This window comes from Schistocerca cancellata, chromosome 3, assembly GCF_023864275.1.
Source record: "Schistocerca cancellata isolate TAMUIC-IGC-003103 chromosome 3, iqSchCanc2.1, whole genome shotgun sequence".
NCBI lineage: Eukaryota > Metazoa > Arthropoda > Insecta > Orthoptera > Acrididae > Schistocerca > Schistocerca cancellata.
The window spans coordinates 596158369-596178425 of record NC_064628.1 but is presented as its reverse complement, the minus strand read 5'-3'; the positions used below and the strand labels follow the sequence as shown (position 1 = coordinate 596178425).

Genomic DNA, 20057 nt, shown 5'->3' with positions numbered 1-20057 from the left:
ACATTTCATAAGACATCTCAATAAGTAAATTACTCTGGATAATTTACCACTGATGTATTTTATGTGTTGATGCCAGGACAATTTGTCATCTAAGTATATCCCAAAGATCTTTATATAATGGGGATCATTAAAAGGACTTTTGTCCTTTAGACTAAATACCATTTTTTGTGTTTCGTTCTTGTTCAGGACAAACCCATTTAACCTAAACCAATATGATGCTTCGGCTAGTGTATTGCCGACAGAATCTTTTAACTTAGTTAGATCATTATTATAGTTTAGCAAGGTAGAATCATCTGCAAATAGCACTGTATTGGAACTTATAAAGGAGAGTAGGTCATTGGGCATTACCAAAAACAAAAATTGCCCCAACACAGATCCCTGTGGAACTCCCACCTTAGTTTTTTTCTTGGTAGACTCTTATGTGTCAATACATACAACTTGCCTAAGGTTTTGGAGATAAGGCTTAAGTAGTTTTAGGCTGTTATCCCTGATGTCATAAAATGGAGTTTCTGTAGAAATGTATCATGTCCTACACAGTCTAAGGCTTTGCTCAGGTCATAGAAAATAGCCTGAGCAAATCACTTCTCCTCAAACATTTAAGGACAGATTTAATTACACAGTCTATTGCATCAACTGTTGATGATTTTTTTCTAAATCCATATTGTGCTACATTAAATATTCCAAGTTTTTCAAAACAGACAACTGATGGTGAATGATGTGTTCTATTAATTTGGCCATGACTGGAACTACTGATATTGGTTTGAAACTTGGAGAGTTGTCTTTGTCATCCTTTCTATACACAGGAACCTAGATAATTTCAGCTCCTCTGGAAAGTACACCTCTGATAAATGTTTATTTATGCAGCGAGTCAGTGGATAAACAATGGGATCAATGACTTTCTTCAGCAAATTGCAAGACATATCATTAATATCAGCACTATCTGATGACTTATAGTTCCCCACTATTTTTAATACAGTACTAGGTGTAACATCAGAGAAAGTGAGAATACTATTGTAAGGTGTCCCATGATAATTTTTTTCTAAAAGTTGTGATGGACTTATATCTTAGGTGACTCATTATTTGTTACACAATTATTACCATCATTTGTCTGACAGGACCTATATCTATCTGCAAGGTTTTTCCTGAACTTGTCAGTTTTTCCACTGATCATTGCTCTTGTGATCATTTTTGTATTGGTCATGTCACCACTAAGATTGACTGAGCTGATCCTGTTAGCATATATTAAGGACACTGATTTGTGGTCAGAAAAGGGAAACATTGTTATATCACATTGAGCTTGGACACTTGTCTAAGCATGCTTGTTATGGTAGACTTATTTTTTATATTCATTAAACTTTATCCTTTAAAGAAAGTTACTAGTAGAAAAATTATAAGCAATATTACAGAAGACTATTTTCACACTGTTGGAATTTCAAATGCTATTATTTCTGACAATGGAAGTTAGTTCACATCAAAAAGACTGGAATGATTGCACTGGTGATTACAATACAAAATACATACTTACTTCTGTCCATTCACCATCTTCTAATCCCACAGAAAGATATGTGAGGGAGGTGCAGAACTTACGGTAGCAAATATCATTCAGATAGTATGGGCTATATTAGCTGCTTCAGAAGAGGTACCAAACAGTTTACGACACACTACAACTGGATTTGCTAGATATTAAATTTTATATGATAAGAAACCTGCCTACCTCATCAATGACTTTGTTGACTTTCTATTATGTAAGAATATTTCTGCAGCTGAGACATAGTTAGGAAGACCATGGAACAGCACTGTAGTAAAATGGAACAGAGACACAACAACAGAGTGAAACCCACAAAATTTAAAACTAGAGATCTCATGTTAACTACGAATTTTGGCAAATCAAAGTTTATAAACAGATTAAAAAGTTTTTTGATATTTAAGGAAGTCTACATCCAAAAGCATACAGACTTATCTATCAAAAATCTAGGAAGCTATGGACTTAATAACACAGCTGAAATTAAACAGACATACAAACTGGACTAATGGTTGGTATATAATGATTTGTTTATTTGAAATTTCAGGATATAATACACTTTGCAGCCCTCAAAGGGATGCACACTCATTCACACATCATGTGTGTGGCAAGCACAAGAGCCACAGCCATGTGACATTTACTTCCACTGTAACATATTTCTGATGTCACATATTTTCTTAGACCACACGTTATCACTAATTTACACACCTAGGTATATACACTTGAATATTTGATTTATACATTTTGATCTTTGGATAGAGACATACTTGATATAAGATGGAACTTTGATCATGAAAATGTACTTGGTTTTTCCCTACACTCATATAGTATACTGTTCTTATCGCATTTGTACTAGCAATAATGTTATGCTGAGGTGATTTTGCTTACACTATATGATAGACATATAAGTATATATATCATTCGTTTACTGAAAGTTTTTTAATTAACTAGACACAAATATATATAAAGGATTACAAATGTTAAATGTCCATATTTACAGTATATACAATTACATATTTTGTTCAGAGATAAATTCAGAAGATGACCGTTTTCACTTGGCTTGACATTTATACACATACTCGGGAACATCCCTTATTACAGTACAGCAGTAATTGGTTAAAATACGAGTAGCAGGGCTCCACTTTCTGGCATACCTCTTCTCAAATGTGGCAATATCTTGATGAAATCGCTCCCCATGTTCATCACTTTCTGTACCACAATCTTTGTGGAAGAAGTCAAGATGACTATGTAAGAAATGCATTTCAATGACATGTTGCAACCACTTTTTTCATAAGATGACAACATGTTATCTGCAATCTCCTTGTATTTTATTGATCATTTGTTCCCTAAGAACTGGAAACAGACAATCTTAAAACATCCCTGTGCATGCTTCTATCACATTGTATGATTTCATCAATAGTATCATCTCCAAAAGGCTCTCGAATCTGTGGGCCTACAAAGATGCCCTCCTTTACTTTGGCATCTCTTAAGTAAGGGAATTTTTGCCTTCAGTACTTAAATGCATTGCCATCTTTGTTCATTCCCTTAACAAAGTTTTTCATGAGACCTAACTTGATGTGCAAGGTAGGAGCAGAATCTTTTTAGAGTTTACTAGAGGTTCACTCTAAATGTTCTTCATACCTGGTTGAAGAGATTTTCTGGTGGGCCATTCATGTTTACTGTAATGAGGTGCACAAGCTTGGCTATCCCATTCACAGAGAAAGCAGCAATATTTAGTATACCCTAACTGCATACCTAATAGCAGTGCAACCACTTTCAAGTCACCACAAATCTGCCATTGAGAGTCACTATACTTGATGGCTGCTAGTAAAATATTCATGTTTTGGTATGACTCTTTCATATGCACACTACGCCCAACTGGAATAGAAGGAAGCTATTACCACTATGTAAAAGCACTGCTTTTAAGCTCAACTTTGACGAATCAATAAAGAGTCTTCACTCATCAGGGTTGTAATTAATTCTGAGAGCCTTCATTAGACCATTTATGTCTACTCATGCCTCAAGACTATATTGCATGTTAAAAGAAGGAGTTTATTGTTGCTCTCTTCTGCAGTAGAATGAAACATGTACATTGCTTTCCAGAAAATTGCACCTGCTGCTATCTTGATGCTAAAATCTCAGCCTTAGAGAGCCTTTAGAGAGCTCCAAATCTCTAATGAGATCACTTAAATCATTTTGAGACAATTTTTGTGGATCATTAGTTGATGATATATTTGGAAGGAACTCTGGATCTTCTGATGTACACAGTTCAGGACATTCAGAATCCCCGTCAGAAGTAATCTCCTACTCTGTCGGTGATTCAGGTATTGGCAATCCTTCCCCATGTAGAACTGGATGTATAGCAGATGGAATGTTAGGACAGATCACTGTCCGCTTCTTCTTCTTAGATATTCCCTTCTTGATAGGAGGAACCATACGAAAGTAGCAGTCACTGACATGGTTAGTTGGCTCACGCCAGATCATGGGCACTGCAAAGGGCATTGAACATCCTTTCCCATGCATCCAGTTCCTGAGGTTGGTGGCACAAGTGTTACAGGTCACATGTGGAGCCCAGGGTTTATCCTGATCACCTATTTTGCGCTCAAAATAACAACTGTAAGCTTTTTTAATCATTGGAGTTATTTGCTGTTTTTGTGAAGCAAATGTCACTTCTCCACACACATAGCAAAATATGTCTGCACTGTTAACACAAACCCGTGACATTTTGTTCACTTCAGTAGCACTCAACTTGAACAACTGGTAGTTAATCTGGAAACAAATGTGCAAAAATTATTACATGCATTAATAAAGTTGCTGAAGCTGAAGAGGAGGGAGACAAAAAGATCACTAAAATTGGTATCAAAATGTTTACTTCCAAAATATTGCACACAAGTAAGACCAGGGACAATAATATAATTAACTTAAAAATTTTTATATAATTATCTCACCGTAATAAAACTGTGTAAAATGAAAACTAAAGCTAATTTTGAATTGTCTTTGTGATATTCATGATCAGCACATTAGAATTGATAGGAACTGGCTATTTTCATTCTATTTACATTTTCATTGTTGCACACACACATATGTGCAGATGGACATGTGTGTGTGTGCGTGAGAGTGTATACCTGTCCTTTTTCCCCTTCAGGTAAGTCTTTCTGCTCCCGGGACTGGAATGACTCCTTACCCTCTCCCTTAAAACCCACATCCTTTCGTCCTTCCCTCTCCTTCCCTCTTTCCTGATGCAGCAACCTTGGGTTGCGAAAGCTTGAAATTTGTGTGTGTGTTTTTTATTGTCTCTATCAACATACCAACACTTTCTTGTTTGGTAAGTTACAGCATCTTCGTTTTCATGTATGAAAGCACTGAATTGCACATTGCCCACATTTATAGATTATTTTCCGTGTTAATGAAAATATTTTCTAGTTTCTTCTCTTTTAAATCCTCAAATGAATTGATTACTGCATGGCATCGAATAATTAGTTAACTTCATTTTGTCTTGCTTCCATCCTGCCAACATGCACAAGAACGCACACAGACAGTCAATTTTGAGGTGCAAAGATTTCCAATATCGTACTGTTCCAATGAAATAAGCTTTAGTTGAAAATTATTAATGTTAAGTATTTTATTCCTCACATGCTGTATCCTGCATGAGCGAAACTAATATCACCAGCTTTGATATCCCTACATTGTTATTATATGACACCACACTTACCTGTCTCCTTCCACACCGGAAATGTTACAAAATGAGGACTTCTGGTTTAATGTAATTTATTGACTTTAATACATAGAGCCTACAAGTTGAAGCTTTGAATATGGATAGTTTTGTTGGTTTAAATTTAATTGCATATCTCAAAACTCACTTTCTATTATCATTAAGTCCTCCATGAATCCATACGTGGTCCTCAAAATGTGCAGTGTGCCTCCTCGCTGTATATCATGCACTGAAAAGTATTCACACAGTTTATTACATGCATTTACCATATGGAATTAAACAACAACAATGAAACTCACTGCACCACCATTACTTATTGTGGCTTGACATTAACACATGAATTTCTGACGAAATAATTGAATGAAGAACCACCTATAAAAGGAAGAGAAGTGAGATATAAGGCATTAATAATACCATTAAACAACATAGTGAAGTATTTTAATCCAATCGCAAACTATAGAGACAGTTTTGTGCCATATTAGTGTAATAGAAAAGTCATCATTTTAAAAACAGTCATATGCCTTCTTTGCTGTCGAGCATGAAATGTAAATTGTGGATATTGTAGGAGCACCACTCGACAGCATTAAAGCATTTTATACCACCCAAAGCAATTGGCGGTAGCAGGCGCCTTCAACAAGGGAGCACAGCATCAGCATGGCAGCCACTGCTGGGAACTAGTAAATAGGTCCGGATACTGTGGTATGTGTGGTGTTCAGAGACAGACAGTCTGCCAAGCAATCAGTGAAATTCATTTCACTCATGACTTCAACATTCAGATGAAAGGCGCTATCATGAGATTTCACTTTCGGACGTGATGTGTTTTATCGTTAGACCAAGGCCACAGGTGGAACAAACTCACCTGAACTGGTAGCAAGACTTCCTTCAGGAAGTGCCATGGTGTACAGTGTTTCCAGATAGTGCAGATTGTTGGACTTGGAATATTTATCAGTGTGGCCAGGTTATTTGTCCCAACGCGCGGTTGGCACAGATTTAGGCTCTGCAGCAGCCAGCCAGGTTTCATGTCAAGGAGTGTTCATATTTATTTACTGTTTTGACAATTATTTTCCAAAATTTTAACCACAGTTTGTCTACATGCCCAAGCCCAGAGCAAAATGTTTTGAGTTCTTCCTTCAGAGATGATACTACTACTGCCTCTTTATTTACTTTATTGAAATGGAAATCTTTTTGTTTGTTTTAGTTCATCTTCTTAACTTGCTAATCATTATTGCTACAACTTCCTAATGACCATTGATGCCAGTTGCAATGTGAACATCCTCCAATAGTCAGATGTATTTGTTACCATTAGATCTAATATATATTCATCATTGGTAAGCTTTCAAACTATCTGCTCTAAGCAATTTTCAGTGGAATGATTTAGTTAATTTCACAGGAAGTCTTATCACAACAACACTCCATTCATCTCAATTGGTTGTTCGATGATAAAGTCTCTTAAAATAATCAGAGAATTATTAGTAAATAAATAATACATACTATTGAGTTATATCTTGGGGCAGAAAGTGGTGGTCAGTAGAATGGCCAAGTTATAAATTATGCCCACAACTGATACTGAGTCCCGCCCAAACAATCCCATATGCAGATTCAATTTTTTCTCAGAGGATCTGAATTTTTTTATCTGCTGTGACAAATACATTACTTCCATTCCCATTAGCCTATCCTTCCAATAGTTTGAGATAATGCAAAACTCTCACTTCTGTCAATTTCAGGTTTTAGTCAGCTTTCTGTATCTTGCATTATGTGGAGCTTCCACTGCTATTTAGGAGCACATCAAACTATGGAATTTTGTTGTAAATGCTCCAGCAGTTGATCATAAGGATTAAAATAGTATTATCTGTGAGGGGCATTTCTTTGTGTCTTTATACTAATACTCTGGAGTGTTCTTCAGCTATTGTTATCTGAACTAAATGCAGAGTTATGTTAGTTAACACTTTTGTGTGCTCATCACACACAGTCAGCCAACTGAGTAAGAACCTCTGATATTCGGTTCACACCTGACCCATTTTGAGGGACACTAAAGTACCCAAACCCATGGCACAGGTCAAGAAAGTCACAGCCTAGCTTGTCACAGAACCTTTGATGTCTTTCGTGCACGCCTTCCACCAGGAGGTATGATCAGTTTTGTTGATGATGCTGCAGACTTTGGGCTTCATTGAAATTCTGTAAGCAAAGCTCGTCGTCTTTGCCAGTCACAGTATGATCTCGGAGCTCAGATGACAGACAACATTTGTCCCAACATACACCACAATCCTCTGGGGTGTTGCACCCTGCTCTCTCAGTGGTTGTCAGAACAGCTACTTCACTATGTTTAATGCGGCCCACAGACACTGAAAGCACAACACAAGATTATTCTTTTTATATCTTGCTGTCATTCCCATAAGGGGTACCACTATTAGCTGTATGTTCCAATTTCCAACAATCAACAGATTCTTACTTTTTTGCATTCGCTTCCTCATGACTCAGGATGCAGCAGGCTGCCCTACAGCTGAAGTGTGTTGCATTGGTTTAGTTACCATTTCCATTGGAGACAGCACCTCAGACCTATTAGTAATGGGGATGAGTGTAGTACCTGGAGCTCTCCTTTGTCCCTGTCTCCCTGTACTGGACCCTCCTATCATTGACTCACCATTCACTGTTTACTTGGTGGGCAGAGGTAGATCCTTTGCTCTGTGGAATGAAGGCAGTATACACAAGAGAGGATGGTGCTTGGAGCAGAGATAGGTCATCTAATCTGTGGAATGGAGACAATATCCACAGGAGAGAATAATGCTTGACATACCTTTGGTACGTGACTCTTGGTAGTTAAGCTAGTACATCTACTTACAGCAGTGTCTAATCACATGACAGCAATCTAGGCAGTTTCCAGCTGTGTAGAGTAAGTAACTCTTTCCATGCCTGAGAATAGCATTCATAGTGAGGCTGCATTCTGTCTAGTGCAGTGTGGCATTGAACAGTAAACAATTAGGGCCTAACTTGAAAATTAAGCTCATAGATTCCACAAACACAATATTATACCATGGCTGTAAACTTTGTTTGAGCTGTGTTTACATAATGATTACGAGATACTGGACTTCCTTAGAGCAAACTGGTCATTGAGTCGGAAAATGTGGAATATATTGCACTAATGTTGTAAATACCTAATGTGATTGCAGGAAAATTATTTTCCAAGAAAGATACTGCTGTCAAAATAAACAGAATACACAACTGTAGCTCACAAGCCTAAATTTACTTTGAAATATGTTGTATACAGAAATCATGAACTACCAAAGATCCTCAAAAATATATCTTTAATTATGTAGATATGCACTGAAATTAAGAGGAACAGTTGTATAAATGAGGACACTATTGGAAAAATTTGGAGACTAACGTGGTTCTACTCACACACAAAGGGGGGAAAAACCAGGATGTTGGCTTACAAACATAAATAAATACACAAAATGCACAGATTTTGTTCTTGGATGATTTTGTGACAACTTCTACACTAGAATGCCAAAGATGAATGCTGCTATACTGTAGGAGAATCTCTGGTTGAAATGGTCAGAAATAATAGCCGGAAGCATCAGTGACAATAAAAGTTTATGTTAGTATTGGAGGCTTGCCTAATGATTATGACAACAACTTGGAAAAAGTAAGAAATCTGCATTCGAGTCCTAGTATGGCACAAATTTACAGTTTCACTACATATTCATTACATTGTTAGTTTGGCACATCTGAACAGTTTGCACTGTTATCATTTAATTCACTTCATATACCACCATTTTGGCAGCTTAAGCCATGTCCTCCACTGACTCCATTGCCCCACTTGCTGTTATTCCCATTCACACAGTGGAAAAACCTCTGATACTAGTGTCAGTCCAGACAGTTATTCCTAGATAATTGTAGAGTGTTACTCTTCAGGTGACTTATTGCTAATCATTTAATCAAATATTAATGGATCTTATCACTATTTATGTGCAATATGTTACGTTTATTTATGTTGAGGGTCAACTGTCAGTTCCTGCCCCAAGCACAACTTTTGGTATGTTCTCCCATTTTTTTACTACAATTTTCTAACATTAGAACTGTCCTATATATGCAGTAGCATCAACCACAAATAGCCTCATGGAACTTCCAACTTCCATAACATCACTTATATTGTTAGCAACAATGGCACTACAACACACTTTCGATATTTCCAAATTTATTTTTACATTTCATGATTGTACTGTGTTAAGAACAATCCTTTACAGCTGTCTAATTAAAAACTCCATCTAGTACAATGTAATGGTCAGGAAATTTACATGTGATATTCTCCAGGATTTTTCTTAGGAATTCTGCCTTTATAGTTTGCTGAAAAGCTGATATTAGTCTTGACCACTGTATTTATTAATTTTATACTTTGTTATGCATTTTGGTCTTATGCCATTCTCAAAGACTCTACAAGAGAAATACATGAAAGGTATCAGTAAAAATTCATTGTTACAGTTACATAAAACATACTTTGTACAAACAGAAGAAGCAAGCAGTCAGTAAAAAAACATTGATAAAGTACAGGAAATGCACATCTCAAAAATGGAGATAGAACTCGCCAAAATATCTATAACATATTATTAGGTAAAAACAAAACTGGATCTGTCTTAACATGGACACAAAATATCTGGTCCACATTATTTGGTGACATCTTAGTGCAGACTGACTTGCTGCACAAATCGAAGTATTTGGTGAAGAAGCCGCCAGATGGCAACACTGTGGGATGTTTATGAAAAATTTATGTTTTGAAATACATAAGTATTGAAACAAATGACTGACATGTAGTTTCAAATGCCAAACAACATTCTATTATAGCTATTACATCACCCAGTTTATTATCTAACAAATATCCATCTACCGTAAGGGGACTGACAAAAATTGTCACAGCAAGATGGTGTCAATGTATAAAAATGTAATTAAAATAAGTGAACATCTTTCCATTTAATGAAATTAATATATTACAATAAACACTTAACACAAGGCTGATTCTCAAAAAAAAAAAAAAAAAAAAAAAAAAAAAAAAAAAAAAAAAAAAATAATAATATTACAACCACAGTATACTAAATTGAGTAAACAAGACAAAAATGTAACACATAGTACATAGGGATAATATACTATAAAACTACCACTGGCAACACAATTATAAATGGTAAATCACTGTTGGTACACATTTGGGATAGACCCAATTCCATCCATATTAATGACTATATATCTAAGTTAACAATAAAACGTTCTTTTATATGACCTGCAAAAATTGTTTCAAAAGCTGCAGATAAGTAACTGAATATTTGTGCAGGTGCATAGAATCCTAGACAGAACAGTTTACAAGAACCAAATTTGTATATTGCAGCCATATGTATAGTTGCACCAGTATTCAGACACGTACATGTAGGAGGTAAATAGTGACATACATTTACAGGCTGAGCATTCCATATTCTGCTGAGTAGCACAAGGGAATATAGTCAGCGAATTGAGCATTTGAATTACCAAGAGTATTATCCGGGGGCTATATCTTGATGTTGGCACTGTTGACAAACTCATACAGTATTTTACACAGTGTTATATTGTTGGATGCTAACAAGGTTTGGAGGCTGCTTGGGAACTGATGACCAAGAGCCCAAAGATTACTTGCAAGTATGTTTATGTGATAAGCGTTCCAAGGACATAGTAGAAATGTTTGGTTTGGATCTTCTTCCTCTCTGCAAATACATAGAGGGGTGGCACTTAGGTTGAGCTGATAGAGGTGTCCGTTGAACTTCCAATGATTAAATTTCAGCCATGCTGTAACTGTTGTGAGGCCCCTTGATGTTTGCGCCTTATTATACCATGGCACTCTTGGAATCATGGGATGAATTAGTGCATAACGACTGCCTCTGATTTTAGATCTCCACGATCATTCCTCTCCCCAGTCAATGGACAACCACTTGCTGAGCATGGGTATCATATGTGTGAGAGGGAGTTTATCATATTTAATAGCTCCATGCAGAGATACCTGCTTTCCCAGACACCTGCTTGTTCATTTCCACATATTCCAGTCTGGCCCTTCATCCATATCATCAAGATGATGTGACTGTTCCTTTGCATCCAAAACACAATATCAACAGTTGCTGCAACTATGGGGTTGGCACAACTATTATGATGGTTGATCAGTTGCAGGGCTGACATACTATCAGAGATGATGACTATTGTGCCTGCTGTGGTTGTCTGTGTGAACAGTAGGGCTTCCAAAATAGCAATTAGCTCAGCTGTCATAATAATGGAGTGTTGATCCAGCTTGTGGAGGCCTTGTCCTTTGCTTCAGGGTACTCAGTAAACACTACCAGCACCGTTACTAGGCTTGGACCCATCTGTATACACCACAAATGCATCATGATACTGAGACAGAAATTCCATTGCTATTGCATTAGTTTCTTCCTGATTTTGAAAAGTTAAATTTGTTCTGTCATCAACCTGCGGAGTAGATGTTTCATGTGGTCTGTTGTAGTGCAGGAGAAAACTTTTCCACACCTAGTGCCTTAATGCCTGTATCTCCATGTATTCAGTGGATACAGGTTGGGGTTGCTTATTTATCCAATATCTTCTTCATTCACAGTAGAATGTTAATTACCAGATTTTTTTGTCAGGGGGCTCATATTTGACAAAATAAAGTCATGAGAGAAATTTCTTGCAGGAGTATTCATTGCAGCTTTAATGGTGGGTCATTCACTTGAACCAGTAATATGTTGGTTAGAGTTGACACAAATGCTCGTGTAACTATACGCAAGGCTTTGTACTTCATAGTGTCAAGTCTTTGGAGCATGTTGTCTGATGCTGATCCACAGCACAGGTGTCATAGAGTGTCCTATGGACCAGTATAAATTCATTGCTGTCTGCCAATCAGAGCCCAACCAAACTATAGTTGTTGCTCCAATGAGACTGCAGGCTTTTTGACATCTGGTAATGGTGTGTTGGATATGAGGAGACCATCTTAATTTATCATCAATAATCATCCGAAGAGAGTGAGTTGTTTTCCCCACAACTGGACAAATATGTTGTCACAGTTGCATTGTTTGGGTAAGTGGAATCCTACAGCGAGTAAAGACCATAAGCTAGGCTTGCTGTCAGATATTTTGAAGCCATTTTCTGTACACCACTCATGCAGATGTATGAGATGAGCCTGCATTTTCAGATGACAGGACTGAAGAGTACTGTCTTCAGAATATACACATAAGTTGTCTGCATATCGTAATATTTGGATGTCACTGGCAAAGAGGTCATGAAGGTCTGCAATGTAGAGAATAAATAATAAGGGAGCCAAGGCTGATCCCAGTGCGAATCCTCTGCTAGTTTCTCCGGGTTCTAGTGTAGTTCCATATTGCAACTTAATTTTTTCTCATTTCTCAGGAAACTTACAATGTTACACATGGTGGTTTTGGAATCTGGAGTTTCTTCAGTTTTTTCCCCTAAAATTGACAAGGTAACATTATCGTATGCTATAGTCAAGTCTATGAATGCAACTATCATATAATTATTCCAAGAGAAATTTAGGTGTCTGTCAACAGCTAACCATAAAAGGATTTCAGTCATCCCCTTTCCTTGTTGTTTTTAAGTAATATTTTCTTTTTTTCACTCCACCATTCTAAGTGCTGTTTAATAATCCTTTCCATTATCTTCACCAAACACAGTAAAAGGTGACAGGCTGATACAACTCCAGTTTATCACATATTTTACCCGAGTTTTGGATGGGGGTGTCATGACAAGTTTTCAACGAATCAAATTTTGATCTTTTGTGCCCATACACTATTGTAAATTTTATCAGCATCAGGAGTTTAACTTTGCATGGGATTAGTCGTAGCATTTTCCCTTGGGAGAGTGCAGTGGTTTACGTACTCTTTCCTCTGTTTTTGATACATAACTCATAAATAAGCCAACTAAGAGTTTCCTCTAATCTAAAAACAACCATGTACACTCATAATGTACTCTGCTACCAAAGTAGTTTCTTTTTGTGTGTAGCAAACTCTTGACACATTGAAGGAAGCCCCATAATTCTTTTCTTGAAAATGGAGGCCAAGAAACCTCCAACCTGTGTGCAAGGTAAGCTATCTTTCTCAATTCAGTCAGGTGATCAAAGTAACGAAGGATGGCCTCAGTCCAGCCAGTGAGTGACATTCATGCTGATATGAGATACAAGTTTCAACAAGTTGCACCTGTTGTGTTCAACAACTCATTTAAATCTCGGAAGAGGCCTCCTGGCAAACGTATTGATGGCTTTTGGGTTTTTTTCATGACTTGCGTGGTATTTTCATAGGGGAATCAACATTCAATTAATGCTGTAGCACAGAAACCCAGCACACACAATCTTTGCTTTTGTCTTGACTGTGCAGCAAAATTAGCCATTGGTGCAAAAAACTAGGCATCCCATGCTAGCTCAGATGCAGTATTACGATGGATAATACCATATATTGGCCGTTAAGGCATAAGGGAACAGCTGTGTGGCCAGTATACACATATGTCTTGAGCCCAGTGGTTTGTTAACTCAGCACCGTTCACCATTCACCAGACTGGCCAAACCATATACATTGGAAGGTGATGCAGTATCAGCATTTCCAAAGGTAAGTGAGGTACCACAGCTATAGTATTGAAATGTGGTCTGTTAGGAATGAAAACCAGGGAATTACCATGAATCCTGGTGTCTTTTATGTGGCAGTAATGGCAATAAACTACATAGTATAAGCAGTGGCAGTAACACCACTATAGTGCACACACACACCTCTCAAATGTTATTAGTAGTGCTCTTTTCTCTTTTTATGAAGATGCGTCTGTTCTGCCAGAGCTGTATCTTCATTCTAACAGAGCAGTTTTTGGGAGTGGGAATCCTGTGCTCTCTTGATGGATGGGGTATTGATACCTACCAGTGGTATGTCCAATCTGCTAAGAGTTTATGCGCTAGTAAAATTTCAATATTTTATTTCATTTCTAAAGTTGGTGGGGAACAAGAGGCTAATTTAGACAAAGTCCCAGTTATCTGGAAAAGTTTAATGTAACTTAAGTATGGAAGGTACTGCAGAGTTACCAGTAATTTATTTAACAGTTTTTTCATGTGAACGGATATCGATCTCATGGTCAAGCAGTTTACATTGATTTCTTTTTATAGAGACATGTACCATCCATGGTGTTAAACCAAGATCTCTCCTCTCCAAGACACTATGTCTTGCCAACTGTGCTAAATTGCCCAGGATTTACAATATTGTAGGATGGTAGAATTGAAAAGTAAGCAGCTCATGAACCCTGGGTGTTCCAGACCTGTAGCCAGCTATATCTGTCAAGTTCTATGGGATGCTTACCATTTAGGGTGACCAAGGCCCACATCCAGGTTTGAGATGAAAATTCCCCTTCCCTGCTCCCTCTAAAACGAAAGAGACATGGCAGAGACAAATGCAGAAAATATAGCCTGATACATAGCATTAACCTGTCAGAGATGTTTGAGGCAACATTCTATTTGTAATTACTCACCTATTCATATGACTTTAAAACTGGAGCATTCTATTTGTAATTACTCACCTATTCACATGACTTTAAAACTGGAGTTGAAAACAAGAGTTATTTTTTCCTTTTCTACTTCTTCCATACTTTTCATACCAACCAAATGTGTGTTGCTGTACTGTATCATTCCATTCCCCCTCCCACTTCTCATCTGTTCTCAAGATGCCAATTATCCTAACTATAATTTACTTTTCACATCACACCATCCACAGAACTTAACTAGACTGCTTTCTATTCATTTTTGTCTGCATGTAGCCAGAACCATTGTCTTCCATTTGATACATCTGAATTCATTTGTATTCACTGATGTGCGTCTCTGACACAAATACATAATAAATGTGGCACTTAATACATACTTTTTCATTATTTTTTGTGTGCATCATCTTTGTAATAAAGACCTTAAACATTTTAAAGAGTGCTCTTATAGTACATTTTTTCCTCTGGTGTAATTGTCACTGAATGTACCTTACAGTCTACTTATCTTTACAATGTTTGGTGTGGTGTAGATAATAAATTAATGTTACAATTAGTGTTCAAGGCTTCATTGAGACATAAGTAATTTATAGCATAAACACATAATTAGGCCTCATAATTATCAGAACTATACTATTACTTGAAAGAAATTAGTCATTTATTGTGACTGTAATGCACTAGCCTAAAAAATTATAGCAAGCACAATAAATTTTTGCTCTAGCTGGCAGCATCAGGCAAGTAATGACAGTGCAGCAAGTCTTGGATCGTACTTCAGTTAACTATGCAGAAGCAGCCAATACAGAAGATAAACAGTTCACTGCTTTAATTTATTGTCTTGTGACTCATCTTGATCTGGATGGCACCTCACGCATTACTGCCACGAGATGGTAAGATTTGTGCAGAAGCATTGGTAGAATGTTAATCCTTAACCGACGTACTGATATGCATTATTTTTGTTATCTACTTTACATGTTCAATATAGTACAAAATATTTGAAGGACAAACAAAAGAAGTTCAACATGGCAGAATATAAAATATTAAAGTATGTATGTTATAGTGTAATGCACTGTCTGCATGTGCTGAGTTTTTTTTTCTTTTTGTATCAGCTGTGATCTCTTTGTCTCTTTACTTGGGTGCTACATATTGTGCAGTGTGTATCATAGTGGGTAATGTGTACATACATGCATGCACAAATTAGTGACTTATTGTACAGGAGACTTGTCAATCAATGTAAGTAAAGTAAATGAGATACATACAAAGTTTCAAGAAACACTACATTAAATTTAATTTACAACCATCATTACAAGTTTATAAGATTACTCAACAAAGATAGCCTTATCACCATTTAAAAATTCCATGACTGAACAATAACATTTTTGCTCAAGGATGTCACATAGGTTTTTTTTCTTTTCCCCAGTAAACCTAGTTCCACACTGTGATAGTTTTCCATTTTAATTTATTATAAATTTTCTTTACTCTGTGAGATGATAAAGTAAAATTTCCTGTTTTTTAGTATAACACATATGTTGAAAATGAATTACTTGAAATAACTATGAATTGTTGTTATAAATATAAATACTTCATAAATATAAAAACATGGAATAGATAAAATATTTAGATCCCTAAATAGTGGACAATATGATCCCTAGGCTTTATATTACACACATTTTGAATTATAGTTTTCTGTATTTATCCTTTTTGTGCCACTTGCATTCCCCTAAAAGATTATTCCATATCTTACAATATAGTCAAAGAAGCTGTGATACACAATTTTTCTAGAGTCCATGTCACATTCATAGGATGGTGGTATCACTGCAAAAGCAAGATTGTTTAACATGGTTGCCAAGTAGCATATGTGAAATGGCCCTGATACCTTTTCTGCTATAAATATCCCTGTGAATTTTACAAAATCTGCTTCCCTAAGTTCCTGATTTTTTTAGCAGTTTAGAAGCTATTAGATTTTGATTATTTAGCTTTGAATGGTATTACTTGGGTTTTTGACATGTTTTATTTCAGTCCACTGAGATCACACAAATGTTCTAAGCTATTTAGAGTATCAACGACTCTTTTGGAAATTTTTCCAGTGGTTTCAGTTTCAGTTTACAGAGATACCTTGTCTGCAAATAAAACTGAGTAGGATGTTACATTAAGAATTTACTCATTTACATCAAATAAGAATAGGACTGGGCCTAAAGCAGAATTTGTGGGATTACCTGTGAAATAATGTTCCAGTCTGAGAATCTGTGTTCTATGCCTGATGTTACAACTGCTGTTCTCTTTCTCTATAAATACAATTTGAATTATTTCAAAACTCTACCATTAATTCTGCATCTTTCTAGTTTATGGAGCACAGGTTTACACAATCAAAAACCTTCACAAGGTCACAAAACATTCCTGTTATGTTTTGAGACTTGTCAGGAGATAAGGAAACTTTCTCAACAAGAAGTTTTGGCTTTATGGAAGGCAACCTAATTTAATGTGAATGATATTAGATTTTGCTATGAAAGTTTATATCTGTGTTCCAAGATTGCATGAAGACTGGCTGGTTAGTAGTTTCTGACAGCTTTACTATTACATACTTTACAGCATCTGAGAAGCATTCTTCTTCAAATGACTGATTGATTATTATGGTTAGGGGTCCTGATTTATACTGGAAACTGTTTTATTTAATGATGTACAGAATCCTCATTTGGGATGGCATTATGTGGGGCCGACATGTGCCGCTGGTGGTCATGGAAGGCACAATAACAGCTGTATGATACGTGAATGCCATCCTCTGACAGATATTGCAGCATGTTGGTGAGGCATTCATCTTCATGGACGACAGTTCATGCCCCCATCGTGTACATCTTGTGGATGACTTACTTCAGGATAACAACATCGCTCGATTAGAGTGGCCAGCATGTTCTCCAGACAGGAACCCTATCAAACATGCCTGGGATAGATTGAAAATGGCTGTTTTTTGGATGACATGACCCACCAATCACTCTGAAGGATCTACACCAAATTGCCATGGAGGAGTGGGACAATCTGGGCCACCGCCTCTGAAGGTCTCGCTGTATGGTGGTACAACAACACACACACACACACACACACACACACACACACACACGTATGCGTGCATGCAAAAACAACGATCAGTAGGAATGTGGGGAGGACAGCAATTGTACAATCGAGTCCTGTGATACATGGGTACCAGAAACAGTGAGCTGCAGTGCATGATGAAGATGTCAGGGAAGTGTATTGGGAGAGAGTGGTAGGTCAGAGGAAGAAGGAGCTGTTAAGTTGAGGGGAGGGGGACAGTGAATTAGCCGATCCTGAGGACAAGGTGGTCATGAGAGGAAGAACTTGTTGCAACAATAAGTCCTATCTGCATAGATCATGTGATGATTTCCACAGTATCTGAGCAAGCATTCAAAAACCGTTAAATTCTATATTTACAAACTATTCATTAACTGATGAAAAGTGCTATCAGGTCTGACTGGAAATGTAAAACTGAGTAACAGAGAGAAATTATGCTATAATTGCCTGAAATGATAGTGAAAACTAAGTTCAATTTCATTCCCTTCACTTCTGAAATTGTGTGTTGGGAAGGGACTTGGTAGCAAATGCAGGCATAAACAGGTGACGATATAGAACAAAATTTTTCTGCATAGACTTTTCTTCCTTTAATAGTTATAGCTAGACCTAGCAAATTTCACTTATTATGCACCCTGTTGCCACATATAGTGCAGCTAATTTTCTACAGCTCTTCTCAGTTGAGGAACATTATATGTCGCTTCAGGCCAGGCTGTGGTTTTTGAAGATTTCATAAAAGGTGAGTGCTTTTTTTATGAATAGGAAAGCTTAACAATAACCCACACCACTGCAACACAAAGCAATTAGTTTTATGAACAGCTGGAGATGTTATACAATTTTGCATTGGCATGAAAATATGCTGAGCACAGGGGATGAATTTTCTTCCTTTCTGTTTTTTCTTCATTTTTATTCCATTAATACAATTAAATGAGGAAACAATCCCAGCTAGATAAAAACGGGGAGGATTATCAAATGCCGTAAGCCAAGTTAACAGGAATCTATCATAATCACTGCCTTTTAACATACAAAGGAAACCAGAGTAATAGTATTAGTCTCATATGACAAGCTTTTATTGCAGATGCATATGTGTTGCTCTTATAAACTGAACCAAGAATAAACACTGTGTTCAGCATTTAACTTGTTTTATATTGGTGCTATTAAAACTTTTTTTGAATAACAATCACTAATTACAGCAACAGTACCAGGAAAGATTCCCATGCCTTCAATGAAAACAGTAATAACAATAATAATATCATCTATGCACTATTTATTGTCACCCATCAGTGCAGTTTGCCTTACTGCATATAAACTGTTTTAAATAGTATTAAAGTTTTGCAAACCAAAGGAAATTCTTCTTCATTGTTATTTTTCCTGGTTCTGGCCATATGTTTTATGTCAGACGAGTATGTTCATTTTTTGGACATATGAAATTCTTTCTGTCAAGTGTGCCAAACACTTCAGCACATTCAAATGCCAAATAATATTATAATTTGTGGTACTTCATCACAAAAGTGACTATATTAATTATGAAATTTAATGTAGTTCAAGATGCCAGCTGCCAATTGATGGGATCTGTATAAATCTGGAGTGTCCTGTGGGATCAGGAGCTGAAATTGCTGCTCCAGACACTATATTTGATATAAGAATGAGACTTACGGATCACACTGGATCACTGGAAAACTGTCGTTTAACAGGCACCGCTGCTGAAAGAGTCCTCAATTGCACAGTAAGGATAACTATTCAAACTGGTTTTTGTTTCTAATAATGGTTTGTTTTTGTAAGTTTATGGAAAATACATTTGTCTGAGTTACATAGAAAATTAATTGTGTTTATTACTGTGGAAATCATTTTAAACCTTATTATGTAAATATTTTAGAATTAAAGGAGAACACTCACCGAAATATGCCCTCACATGGTGCCAACTGGACTGACGGTTCCAATGATATTTTGTGGTAGGTGGACTAGTTGTGGTGGAGGTAGTGGTGGGTGGAGTGGGTAGAGGGAGAGGAAGGTGGTAGGCAGGAAGAGGAACGGGGCTGAATGGCTAGCAGCTCAGATGGAAGCAGCCAGTTTGGTGACTAGGAAAGCAGGATGGAGTGATGGCAGGTATAGGGGCTGGCATGACTGTAGTGGCCAATGGGAAGTGACACATGCTAAAGGCAACTTGGGGATGTGAACTGGTAGGGAGTGACAGGATGGAGGAAGGGGAGACCATTGGGAGAAGGT

The 20057-nt window shown here is 36.9% G+C and overlaps 1 protein-coding gene and 1 long non-coding RNA gene across 2 annotated transcripts in view; one reads left to right on the top strand and one right to left on the bottom strand.

The window, feature by feature from the left end:
* Positions 1-20057, top strand: part of LOC126175479 (meiosis-specific with OB domain-containing protein) — a 275449-nt gene that overhangs the window by 246074 nt on the left and 9318 nt on the right. The window contains exons 8-9 of the mRNA XM_049922294.1: positions 15475-15640; positions 19374-19557. Of these exons, the coding sequence (XP_049778251.1) occupies positions 15475-15640; positions 19374-19557 (350 nt within the window). The remainder of the gene's footprint in view (positions 1-15474; positions 15641-19373; positions 19558-20057) is intronic.
* The window catches only part of LOC126175482 (uncharacterized), a 33008-nt gene continuing 15125 nt past the window's right edge, over positions 2175-20057 (bottom strand). Inside the window, exons 2-3 of the long non-coding RNA XR_007535574.1 lie at positions 5383-5463; positions 2175-4291 (exon numbers count right to left, since the gene is read on the bottom strand). This is a non-coding gene — a long non-coding RNA (uncharacterized LOC126175482). The remainder of the gene's footprint in view (positions 4292-5382; positions 5464-20057) is intronic.